Source organism: Bison bison, unplaced genomic scaffold (genome assembly GCF_000754665.1).
Source record: "Bison bison bison isolate TAMUID 2011002044 unplaced genomic scaffold, Bison_UMD1.0 scf7180017864370, whole genome shotgun sequence".
In the NCBI taxonomy this organism is placed as follows: Eukaryota; Metazoa; Chordata; class Mammalia; order Artiodactyla; family Bovidae; genus Bison; species Bison bison.
The window spans coordinates 6,642,866-6,655,998 of record NW_011494942.1 but is presented as its reverse complement, the minus strand read 5'-3'; the positions used below and the strand labels follow the sequence as shown (position 1 = coordinate 6,655,998).

General features: G+C 40.1%; 1 protein-coding gene across 6 annotated transcripts in view; it reads left to right on the top strand.

The window, feature by feature from the left end:
- ABCC9 (ATP-binding cassette, sub-family C (CFTR/MRP), member 9) overlaps positions 1-13,133 on the top strand; it is a 157,386-nt gene that overhangs the window by 107,469 nt on the left and 36,784 nt on the right. For all 6 annotated transcript variants that reach the window (XM_010855951.1, XM_010855952.1, XM_010855947.1 and 3 more), the window contains 2 exons: positions 1,416-1,573; positions 7,198-7,290. In XM_010855951.1, coding sequence (XP_010854253.1) covers positions 1,416-1,573; positions 7,198-7,290 — 251 coding nt within the window. The remainder of the gene's footprint in view (positions 1-1,415; positions 1,574-7,197; positions 7,291-13,133) is intronic.

Genomic DNA, 13,133 nt, shown 5'->3' with positions numbered 1-13,133 from the left:
TGGCCTTAAGAACACCTAAATTACCATCAATTAAGGTAAAGAATGATGCATGCAGCTGACTAAAATATATGTTGAAAAATTTTTATGTTTTCACAGTATTGGTGTCAGATTATGCTGCACCTAAAACACTTCCTAAGGAGTACATATTGGAAAAGAAGAGACAGAACACTCCTTATTTGGAAGATGACACTATTACTATCTAGAGAGTTCAAACAGTTGGTATGAAAGAATCAACTAGGAAGTTCAGCAGAGCATTTACATTAGACATGTAATACAAAAGCTAGTAACTTTCTCTCCACCAATTAAAAAATTATGTGAAAATTACATTTAACCTATAATAACAGCAAAAACTATGAAAATAGAGATAAGCCTGCTATGAAGAAAAGTGATTCAACTATCCTAAAAATCCAGGAAATCATAAAAATCCTGTGTGTGTGTGTGTATACTTTCCTTATCAGATACCTAAGAAATACTATGAAATTAAAACACTCTGGTAAGATTACAGAAAACAAGTTGATGAAAAGAATGAAATTGAGAACTCAGAAACACCAGTTTATCTTGACTCAGTAATAATGGGAAAGTTTTTTCAGTAAAGGGTGTTGGGGCAATTAACTATAAAATACACAGCAAATTCACATGTGATAAAGGAGGCCATCTAATAACAAAACTATAAAATAAAATGTAAAAGAGTAATTTTAGAAAACATGGGAAGTGTCTTTATAAGACACAGAACTCAAAAACAATAAGAAAAAAAGCCAACAGAAATGTCTTTAGAATATTAAATTTCTATTGAGGTAAAAGCATCATATTTAAAATATAATATATTCTTTGGGAGAAAAACTGGCAACTCATGTAAAGAAAGAGGATAAACAGCCATGATATGTAAAGAGCATCTAAAAATCAATAAGGAAGGTAAACAATCCAGTTGAAAAGCATGCAAAGAATATGAGGAAGCAATTAAAATTATTAGCGGGATAGCTAAAGAGTTTTTAAATACTATTCAGCCTTTAAAAAGAAATAGATTTGTATAGAGTGGCATGGGAAGATTTACAATCCATCTTATTCAGTAAAACAAAGCAAGCAAATGGACAAATGAGGTTTAGAGTTTATGTTTATGCTATTTATATAAAATAGTTTGTGCTATTTGTTTAAAAATCCCATAATATATTAATAAATAGGTAGATAGGTAAATAACTGACCACTGGTTAAGCAGATAGGTAGAAAGATGGATAAATATGCTAAACAATGGGAAGTGAGTGAAATTGAAGGAGTGATGAATTGCTTACAACGAAAATGTTTATATATTACTTTTGGAACTAATTATGTAACTTAATATAAAATTAATGTGTTGTTGCCTTATTACCAATGTTTTATTTGAGCTAAAACATTTTCCTTTCAAACTACCTTCTTAACAGCATATCCCTCCAACTTTGGAATCTCTAACTCGGTCAACACTGCTCTGCGTGTCTGCAATTGGCATGATTTCTTATGCTACCCCCGTGTTCCTGGTTGCACTTGTGCCTCTTGGGGTCGCCTTTTATTTTATCCAGAAATACTTCCGAGTGGCCTCTAAGTAAGTAAAGCACTGCTCTGTTCATCTTCAAAAGCCTGTATATTTGATTGACTGTGATTCGGATTTGTTATAATGTTTTGGTGGCTCAGATGGTAAAGAATCTGCCTGCAATGCAGAAGACCTGGGTTCTGTCCCTAGGTCAGGAAGACTTCTGGAGAAGGGCATGGCTACCCACTCCAGTATTGTTGCCTGGAGACTCCCACGGACAGAGGAGCCTGGCAGGCTACAGTCCATGGGGTCACAAAGAGTTGGGCATGGCTGAGAGACTAACACTTTCACTTTTCTCCAGATAAGGTATGGAATTTGGAAAAGAAACTTAATTTAACTTAATGAAACCTATCCTGATATTATGTTTCATTTAGCGAGATATTTTGCTTCCATGGCTTCCCTGATAGCTTAGTTGGTAAAGAATCTGCCTGCAATGCAGGAGACCCCAGTTCAATTCCTGGGTTGGGAAGATCCCTTGAAGAAGGGATATACTACTCACTCCAGTGTTCTTGGGCTTCCCTTGTGGCTCAGCTGGTAAAGAATCCTCCTGCAATGCAGGAGAGCTGGGCTCAATCCCTGGGTTGGGAAGATCCCCTGGAGAAGGGAAAAGGCTACCCACTCCAGTATTCTAGCCTAGAGAGTTCCATGGACTGTATAGTCCATGGGGTCACAAAGAGTCAGACACAACTGAGCAACTGTCACTTTAATTTTGCTTCTGTAATTGGTTGTCTGAGCCTTTACATAGTACTAGACATATGTGAACAAGCTGATTGATCTGGTTGAGTTTTAAGTCCACAGACTATGCCCAATTTTTCATTCCATGATCCTTTCTCTGAACATGGCAGTGACAGAAAATTTTATGAAACCAAAGATAGTCCCAAAGGATAAGTAATTTAATATTATGTTCTGCAAGTGGGGAAATAAAAATATTTTCAAATGAGTAAAATGCACTCTGTAAAAGATTAGTAGAAGTAAAAAAAAGTTAAAGGGATAAATCAGAGTGATAACTATAAAAGTAGAGAATCTTGAATGTCTGGTAAGAGTACTGTAACATTAAGAGGTTGGAAATTTCCAGATTGGGTTATTTAACATGCCCATGAATATCCAGCCAAATAAAAGATAGCCGTGAATTTTAAATTCTTCTGCTAATATAAGATTTATCATTTGCTGAGATGTTGAATAATTAAGTGAAATATAATACTAGTTGTTTCGAAATTTCCAGTTTAACTTTGAAGTTCTGCCTTAATAGTATTGTAAATTTTATATCATTGCAGTAATCTCTTTATTTCAACAAACACTTATTAGGCATTTAGTGTCTTGTAAATAACTGCACAAGCCATGTGGCAGAGGAAGAGATCAACATGGCAAGAAGCAGTTCTCAAGAAATTTACAGTTTCTTGGGAAGATAAAACATAAATAAGATAACCCTTATATGTGGATTAAGTGCTGGAATAGGAAGCCAGACATAGAGTTTATTCAGTAAAATGAAAAGATTTAATAGGACTTGAGTGCAGGGAGAATGAAAAAATTATATATATATATTAGTTAACAGGAAAAAGCAGGATTAAGATTTGGAATCTCTGGATTATACCTGCAAATTTTTTTTTCTTGCTACATTTCATTATTCATTCAATTTAGAGACAGGCTGATTTACCATTAATCTCTATAGTCTTGTCTTTTCCAGAATGTTACATGATTGGAATCATATAGTATGTGGTCTTGTCAGATTAGCTACTTTCTCTTAGAAATAAGCACTTAAGATTCATCTGTGTCTTTTCATGGCTTCAAAGCACATTCATAAAATAGAATATTATAAAAATAATTTATCATTGAATAATATTCTATTTTCTGAATTGCCGTATTTTGTTTATCCATTTACCTATTGAAGGACATCTTAGTTGCTTCTAGTTTGGGGTTATAAATATTATGAATGTGTGTGTGCTTACATGCTCAGTTGTGTCTGAATACATGCTCAGTTGTGTCTGACTCTTTGCAAGCCCTTGGATTGTAGCCCTCCAGGCTTTCTGCCTATGAAATTTTCCAGGAAGGAATGCCGGAGTGGGTTGCCATTTCCACCTCGAGGTTATCTTCCCCACCCAGGGATCAAACCCACATCTCCAGAGTCTCCTGCATTGGCAGGTGGATTCTTTACCACTGAGCCACCAGGGAAGCCATTACTATTATGAATAAAACTACTGTAAATATTTGTATGGAGATTTTTGTGTGGACATAGGTTTTAAAATTAGTTGGGTAAATGCATAGGAGCATGATTATTTGATAGTATGGTAAAACTGCTTAGTTTTATGAAAAACTGAAAAATTGTCTTCCAAAATAGTTGTTTATTTGTAATATTTCTGGAAAAAAAAAAGTTGTTTCTCCCTTGGGGCTATGAATTAGGATCCTTCAAATGTTAGGAACATATGTTAAGCCTAGAGTAATTTTTGATCTCTAGCCCCTTCTTTTGCTCATAGAAAATTCAGACCAGAAGGAAGAGACTAGCCATTACATTTGCTCTTTCATTTCTTCTGGTATTACTGTTGATGTTGCTTGCTGAAGGGGCAGAAAAGTTCAGTCACTTCCTTTCTGCTGGCTGTTTCCAAATCTCTTCTTGCCTTCTCACCAGTGATATTCAACAGTCAGGTTTTACTTCAGACTCATGCTCATGTGGGCCTGTTTTCATCCCTGGGCAATAGAAATTGCATACAGAGGCCAAGCAAATAACCCTAGTTCTTTACAGATTTTAATTGCTAAGTCTTTTCATTATAGTAGATTATTAAAATATGGAAGAGATGGTCATTTTTAAAGAATGAACTTTGATAATGGATTATAAACCATTTTTATTTGAAATTCTCTGGTCATTTGCAAATAGGACCACATGATATTAAATCTCACCCATAAAAAGAAACCTCTAGATGCTGAGGTTCTAAATAAAACACTCATATTGAAAATCTTGAGCAATTTAACACACTATTTTGTAAACACCAAAGGGAATTAAAGTGGGGGACTTATTGTTGTTCAGTCGCTCAGTCATGTCAGACTTTTTGCCACCCCATGGACTGCAGCACGCCAGTTCTTCCCTGTCCTTCACTGTCTCCCAGAGTTTGCTCAGATTCATGTCCATTGAGTCGATGATGCCATCTAACCATTTCATACTCTGCCACCCTACTCTCCTCCTGCCCTCAATCTTTCCTAGCATCAGACAGGAAATGCCATTGAATTTCGAATATCTAACATCAAAGACCCATGTGTGGCTAGCTCTGTAAGTAAGCTTTCCTATTTACAGGAGAATAAAGTCAAGCTGTACCCTCACCTTTCTGGTTTCATAAAACACTGTCCTATAAAAAGAGGTTCCTCCTTCCTCATCTTTTCCCCTTCATGTCAGACCTCAATGTAGTGACCACCTGTTGCTTGTGTCAAATTTACAAATAGCCACTGAGTTTTCTGTTTAACAATCGTAGACTCTTTACATTCCTTCATATTCATCCTCCTCTTCACCCCTCTCCTTCCCTCCCCTCATTGAGTTTCTGAAGTGAGAAATTCATTTTAGAAACTCACAAAAGGACTTTGCCTTTGGTCATGGGAGAACCCAGGCAGTCCCCAAAGATCTAAGATTATTTAACAGTTGAAGATTATGTAACAATATAATCAATTCGATTGACTGACAGGTGAATATCAGCACTGCTACTCTTGATTCCCTCCACCCCAAAAACCTAAGAAAGACAGAAAAAAGGCTGAAAAGAAAAATAAAAGCATGTTTTGAAACGTGTGATAGAACTGTTAGCCTTCTAGAAAGGCTAGCTTGTGTGATTTACAAACTTGTCTAGAGTGTGCATCTTTATAGAAAGGGTCTAATTCAGGCATTTGTCCACCAGCCATTCACTGAGCACTTTATTGACCTAAAAATATATATTGACACTTGGAGGACCAGTGAATGCCAGTTCTATTTAGGGAGGAACTCAATCTCATTGTAGCTGAAGCCAAACTCATTATCTGTCTCTTCTGGTGTCTTTATTCTCTGTCTCCCATCCTGGTAAATAGCACTGTCATCTTCCAAGTCTGCTAAGTAACAAACAAGCCATATTTGACTCCCCTCTCTTTTTAAATTTATTTTATTTTTAATTGAAGTATAATTTACAATGTTGTGTTTCAAGTGTACAGCAAAGTCGTGTCAGACTCTTTGTGACCCTATGGACTGAAGCCTACTGGGCTTCAATGTCCATGGGATTCTCCAGGCAAGAACTCTGGAGTGGGTTGCCATGCCCTCCTCCAAGAGATCTTCCTCACCCAGGGATAGAACCCATGTCTCTTATGTCTCCTGCATTGGCAGGCAGATTCTTTACTGCTAGCACCACCTGAGGGGAAACCCATGCATGTACATGTATATGCATACACTTTTTCAGATTCTTTTCCACTATAGGTTATTATGACACATTGAATATAGTTCCCTGTGCTATACAGTAGGTCCTTGCTGTTTACCAGTCTATATAGTAATGTATATATGCTAATCCCAGATTCCTAACTTCTCTCTTCCCAATCACCTTTGGTAGCCATAAGTTTGTCTTCTGTGTCTGTGTGGTTCTCTCTTATTCACTGTGCTACAATGAGTTGATTATAGCAGTTTAGAAGGCTACTTCTAATAAGCTATCTCACAATCTCCCCCTATATTAAATTGTGCCAGCATCACACTTAATTCAGAATTTTTAAAAAGTTCTGATAAACTGTCCTTACTCATTCTCTTCCATCCTTTACACTGTCTCCAAATTACATTGCTTTAAGCAAGCTCTGGTGATTTTATTTCTAGTCCTCAGTGATTTTTCCCAGCCCATTCAGGATCTTCTACAGTCTAGCCCCTCCCCCCCATTGCTTGTCCAGCCTTTTCCCATGACAACATCCCCAAAGGACTCTGGTCACCAGCCAGATTGAATTCGCCAGTTCTTTAGTCCTCTGTACTTGCTCTGGTTTGTTCCCTTAGCTGGAATGCACTTCTTGTCTGTTTGGTTGAAGCACACTGCTCATGCTTAAGGTTTGGCCTAAGTAACACCTGCTCAAAGAAAACATTTCCCATCTCCTACATTAATTGCTCCTTCCTATGTGTTCCCATAAAAGTTTACTTTAACTGTGATACAAAATTGATGTTTTTGTACAACACATAACATTCAGCCTGGACCCATGTTTATTATGTAATATTTATTTTTCTCTTCCTCTTTAGATTATAAGCTGTTGGATTTTTTTGTTGAATGTTGGAGGAAAATATGTGGGTTGGCCAAAATTTTGTTCATATTTTTCCAAAAGATGTGATGGGAAAATCCAAATGAACCTTTTGGCCAACCCAGTAGTTACTCTGACAAAAAATAACCTTAATTTAGAATGAACAAAGCTCCCAGATCAGACAGTAAAGAATCTGCCTGCAGTGCAGGATACCCGGGTTCGATCCGTGGGTTGGAAAGATCCCCTGGAGAAGGGAATAGCAACCTACTCCAGTATTCTTGCCTGGAGAATTCCAGGGACAGAAGAACCCGGCAAGCTACAGTCCTTGGTGTCTCAGAGTTGGAAACGACTGAGTGACTAACACACACACAGTATTCTTTGAGTTTGAATGAGTGTAAAGTTTATTTTTGTACTTGTCTCTGTCCTAGGGACCTCCAGGAACTTGATGACAGTACCCAGCTCCCTCTGCTTTGCCACTTCTCAGAAACTGCTGAAGGACTCACCACCATTCGGGCATTTAGGTAAGTAAACATATTATCATTTTGTTGATTAGACAGTTACATCATCAACAAATATTTGCCTACAAATAACTGATCATTGCTCCCATTTTCCAATGCCCACTGTGTGTGTGCCTATGTTCTAAACTAGTAGTAAGAAAAACATGACAAAAAACGATCACAGAGGGCTTCCCATGCAGCTCACTGGTAAAGAATCCGCCTGCCAGTGCAAGAGATTCGGGTTCAATCCCTGGGTCAGGAAGATCCCCTGGGGAAGGAAATGACAACCTGCTTCAGTATTGTTGCCTGGGAAATCCCATGGACAGAAGAGTCTGGTGGACTACAGTCTACAGAGTTGCAAGAAGAGTTGGACATGGCTTAGTGACTAGACAACAACAATAAATGATCATAGAGTTTAGTTATTTGAAATTTTAACAAGAATAAAGAAAGAATTCAGCATCATGTCGGGTAGATACTACCTGTGTGATTTAGACTAGGCTTTTGAATTCCCTAACCTCATCTGTGAAATAGGGAAAACCATTTTGCTTTTTAGGGTAATTGGACTAATTGATATAATGCATGTAAAACATTAGGGCTTCCCTGGTAGCTCAGCTGAAAAGAATGCATCTGCATTGCAGGGGAACCTGGTTCAATTCATGGGTCCAGAAGATCCCCTGGAGAAGGGATAGGCTACCCACTCCAGTATTCTTGGGCTTCCCTGGCGGCTTAGATGGTAAAGAATCCATCTGCAATGCAGGAGACCTGGCTTCAATCCCTGGATTGGGAACATCCCCTGGAGAAGGAAACAGCAACTCACTCCAGTATTCTTGCCTGGAGAATCCCATGGACATAGGAGCCTAGTGGGCTATAGTCCATGGGGTTGCAAAGAGTTGGATAGGACTGAGCAACTTTCACTTTTCATAAAGCATTGGCTTCCCCTGTGGCTCAGTGGTAAAAACTCTGCCTGCAGTGCAGAAGGCGGTGGTTCGATCCCTGGATTGAGAAGATCCCCTGGAGGAGGCAATGGCTACCCACTCCAGTGTCCTTTTTGGACAATCCCATGGACAGAGGAACCTGGCAGGCTACAGTCTGTGGGGTCACAAAGAGTTGGATGCAACTGAGCACACACCTAAAGCATTAACCACAGTGATTAGCAAAGAAGTAACAGAGAAGCTGACATACATGCATTAGTAATAATAATAAAAGAAATATTATTACACCAAAGTTACTTCAGACTTTAAATAGTTTTCTTCAATGTTGGTAAACATTGAAGTAATATCCCAAGATTTTCATCAAAAGAGTTTGCTTAATACTCAAAAAATTACCTTAACTCTATTAAAGGAGATCAGTCCTGGGTGTTCTTTGGAAGGACTGATGCTAAAGCTGAAACTCCAGTACTCTGGCCACCTCATGCGAAGAGTCGACTCATTGGAAAAGACTCTGATGCTGGGAGGGATTGGGGGCAGGAGGAGAGGGGACGACAGAGGATGAGATGGCTGGATGGCATCACTGACTCGATGGACGTGAGTCTGAGTGAACTCCAGGAGTTGGTGATGGACAGGGAGGCCTGGCGTGCTGCAATTTATGGGGTCGCAAGGAGTAGGACACAACTGAGCGACTGAACTGAACTGAACTGATTTTCCCTATTCAGGTAAAATCAGAAAAGGAGTTGGCATCCTTGAATGTTATATTTAATCTAGAAAATCAACTTCTTAAAGTGTTATATCTTTCTGCAGTGCTAAATGCAAACCTGTAGTGATTTCAATCAGAGATTTTTCTAACCTAAGAAATATTTAAATCACATAAATGTATATATATATAATTGAGTCAAAAGTAGAATATAAAGATACAGATTTCATAGTGGAGCATTTATATTTTTCACAGTGATGCGTTTTCCCATCAGAGTGTTTAATACCTTTTATTAGAGATGGCAGAATCATTGATTGACTCTGAATGTAGGTATTAAGACATAAGAGACCCTGATTCTGGGAAAGATTGAGGGCAGGAGGAGAACAGGATACAGAGAATGAGATAGTTGGATGGCATCACCGACTCAATGGACATGGATTTGGGTGGACTCTGGGAGTTGGTGACAGACAGGGAGGCCTGGCGTGCTGCAGTTCATGGGATCGCAAAGAGTCGGACACGACTGAGCAACTGAACTGAACTGAACTGATTAAGACATAATTTGTGTTCTAATAGTAGCCAGCAATGCCCAGTGGTAATCATAAGTACACCATGTTAAGAATTTCATTTTTTCACCAAAGTTCTTTTGAGTTAATTTATTTGAGTTTTGAACACATGGCAAGTGCTAGTCCTGCAATGGATATAGAAAGACTCCAAAGATGTGGCCTTTTATTTCTACCCCAGATAAATACCACAGGGAAAATAGTTGGGATAACATGGCAGGTGGGGAAGAAGCAGTGACCTGATTCAGGCAAGCTGGCAGGTGGAACAGAAAACAGCCTCTGTCTTCTCCCTGAAGAACAAGTGAGGTCATTTACTGAGAATGATGAAGACTGGACCTTGTAAAACATCTTGAAGAAAATGAGCCTGGTCTCAAATGAAAGAGAAACTTGACTGAAAGTCAAGATTTAGATTTTTCATTTAATCATCTATTCTTCACTAGACACATGAGCAGAACTTGGCTTGACTGTTCCTAATTTTACATCAGGAAAATTCTAGGGAGCTCTAAAAAGGACAAACTATTACATGTCACCTAAGACTTGAATGAGGCTTCCCAGGTGGCTCAGTGGTAAGGAATCCACCTGCCAATGCAGGAAATGCAGGTTTATCCCTGGATCAGGAAGATTCCCTGGAGAAGGAAATGGCAACCCACTCCAGGATTCTTGCCTAGAAAATCGCATGGACAGAGGAGGCCAGTGGACTACCGTCCGTGGGTTGCAAAGGGGCAGACACGACTTAGCGACTGTTAAGAATCAAACACATGCTTTTCCATCTACTTCTTCCTGTCTTTCAGGCTAGTAAGAGTCCCCAGAGTCGTTAGCTCTCTGGAAAGTTTGTATTTACTGATTAGGCTGCTTTCCTCCCCTGCGTTCAGGGTTCATGGTGTACTCAGAGGCAGCATGAACTAACCTCAAGTAGTTTACCACCAGAGGATCACAGTTAAATTAGACTGAGATTTCAGTGACCTTTCCTACTTTTTTTTTGGTCTGACAGAATAAAGGTCTAAGAATGTTCAGAAGATGAGCTGGATGTGGATGAAAAGATACAGACTGAGTGTGTCAAAGTTTCCATTAGGAAAACAGAAGGGTTCTTGCCAAATAGAAACACACAGAAAGAATGTTCGCTGCATTTCCACCCCTCCCCTTTCACTGCTCCTTCAGACTGTTGCCAGCTCCATTTACAAACTCTTTAAGAGTGTATCTGCAACAATATCCCCAAACTAGAGGGAGAGGAAGAAGAGCCCCAGACAAGACACTTTGTCACAATGAAGTGTTGGACGTTCGTCTCAACTGGAGTCCACAGGCTTTGGTCCAAGTTTCCCCCTCCCCACGTCTCTCCATCATCACAGCCCTCTAGGAAGGGGGACCCTGTCTCCAGCTCCTGGACTTGTTTTCTCATTTCTGCTCCTTAGCTCATGTTGTTCCTGATACTTCCAATGCTTTTGTCCCTCCTTGTCCACCTGAAAAATTCTGTGAACCAGTGAAGTTGCTCCGTCGTGCCCGACTCTTTGCGATCCCATGGACTGTAGCCTACCAGCCTCATCCATCCATGGAGTTTTTCAGGCAAGAATGCTGGAGTGGGTTGCCATTTCCTTCCCCAGGGTATATTCCCAACCCAGGGGTCGAACCCAGGTCTTCCGCATTGCAGGCAGACGCTTTACCGTCTGAGTCACCAGATCAGATCAGTCGCTCAGTTGTGTCCGACTCTTTGCAACCCCATGAATCGCAGCACACCAGGCCTCCCTGTCCATCACCAACTCCCAGAGTTCACTCAGACTCACTCCATTAAGTCAGTGATGCCATCCAGTCATCTCATCCTCTGTCGTCCCCTTCTCCTCCTGCCCCCAATCCCTCCCAGCATCAGGGTCTTTTCCAATGAATCAACTCTTCGCATGAGGTGGCCAAAGTACTGGAGTTTCAGCTTTAGCGTCATTGCTTTAGCGTCATTCCTTCCAGAGAAATCCCAGGGCTGATCTCCTTCAGAATGGACTGGTTGGATCTCCTTGCAGTCCAAGGGACTCTCAAGAGTGTTCTCCAACACCACAGTTCAAAAGCATCAATTCTTTGGCGCTCAGCCTTCTTCACAGTCCAACTCTCACATCCATACGTGACCACAGGAAAAACCATAGCCTTGACTAGACGAACCTTTGTTGGCAAAGTAATGTCTCTGCTTTTGAATATGCTATCAGGGAAGCCCGAAAAAATTCAGCCCATTTCTTAAAACCTCATTCAGTCCATCCCAGAGATGGCTTTATCCATCCCTCCCCACCTTCCACCCTATTCCCTGCCATTCTTTTCTTCTAGCCAGTGCAAACTTTCATCTTCCTTGATAGTCATTTAGCATTTTTCACATAGGGCCATGTGATTGGCTTCTGTGTTGAGCCCTCTTTACTTGTTCATACTACAACAACCCCATGCTTACCTCTTTCACTAGACAATGTGCTTCTTTAGGGCAGAGGTTGTGTCTTGTTCATACATATATGTTGTAATGTCTCACTTTGAGTTCATGCTTGCTAAATGTTCCTGAATGAGTGGGTGAAAATCCACCCAGTAATGCAAATACGGAATTGGATATATCTGTTCACAGTTGAAATCCACTATCTCAGTAAATCCTATAACTCTGTGAGTCATCCTCTGTTAATTATTCACTCTGTCCCTGGTGGCTCAGCTAGGAAAGAATTGGCCTGCAATGCGGGAGACCTGGGTTCGATCCCTGGGTTGAGAAGGTCCCCTGGAGGAGGGCATGGCAACCCACTTCAGTATTCTTGTCTGGAGAATCCCCATGAACCGAGGAGCCTGGTGGGCTACAGTCCATGGAGTCGCAAAGAGTCGAACACGACTGAGTGACTAAGCTCACACATCTGTATAAGGGTCATGATGAGGGTGGTCCTGTTTCTCTGTCTGCTTGGTCCCGCCCAGTGTATTGCTATTCAGTGCAGGTCCTCCTATGCATGGCATTTGGGTCAAGGCTACATAACCCAAAGTGAGGTAATTATTTGGCTCTGATTGTCTAACCCTTTGATTATCGTAGATCAGATGTTGCTGTCTGACTCAATTATCTGATTTTTCTGGTTTGGCATGTTGGAGTGATCGGATTGACTGGATAAATCTCAACTATGTGCTTTATATTGGCCTGTATGGATGGCTTCACGGGCCAAGTGAACACCCCACCCCGGACTTCTTCATTTTTGACATAGTGATAGTTTATTGTAAACTTTTGCAAATTGATTTGAAGATTTGGGGCGGTGGGGGCGGGGGGTACTTGGAACAGTCTTTTATCAACTAGGAATCACCATCAGGCTGTCAGATGAAATTTGGTTATTCTCTGCAAACATAACACATAGACAGGAGGTCTCTGTAAGATAAGCCGAAGCCACAGAAAGTTGAATTTGGCACTTCCTCCAACCTTCCAATCAGTTATTTTGTTTATATGATCCAGCTTTCCATTGTTTCTGTTACCCAGGGAAAATAATTGAAAAACAAAAAGAGACTATTTTTGTGATGTAGAAAAGATTTATCAACATGGAACATGAGTTTCTATGAGAAGTAGCTCCCATGTTCAAATGGATGAAGTTTCTTTTTAAAAAAATATTTGTTTCTTTTTCTGCATCAGGTTTTAGTTGTAACAGTTGGGCTTAGTTACTCTGCAGCATGCAGAATCTTAGCTCACTGCCTAGAGAT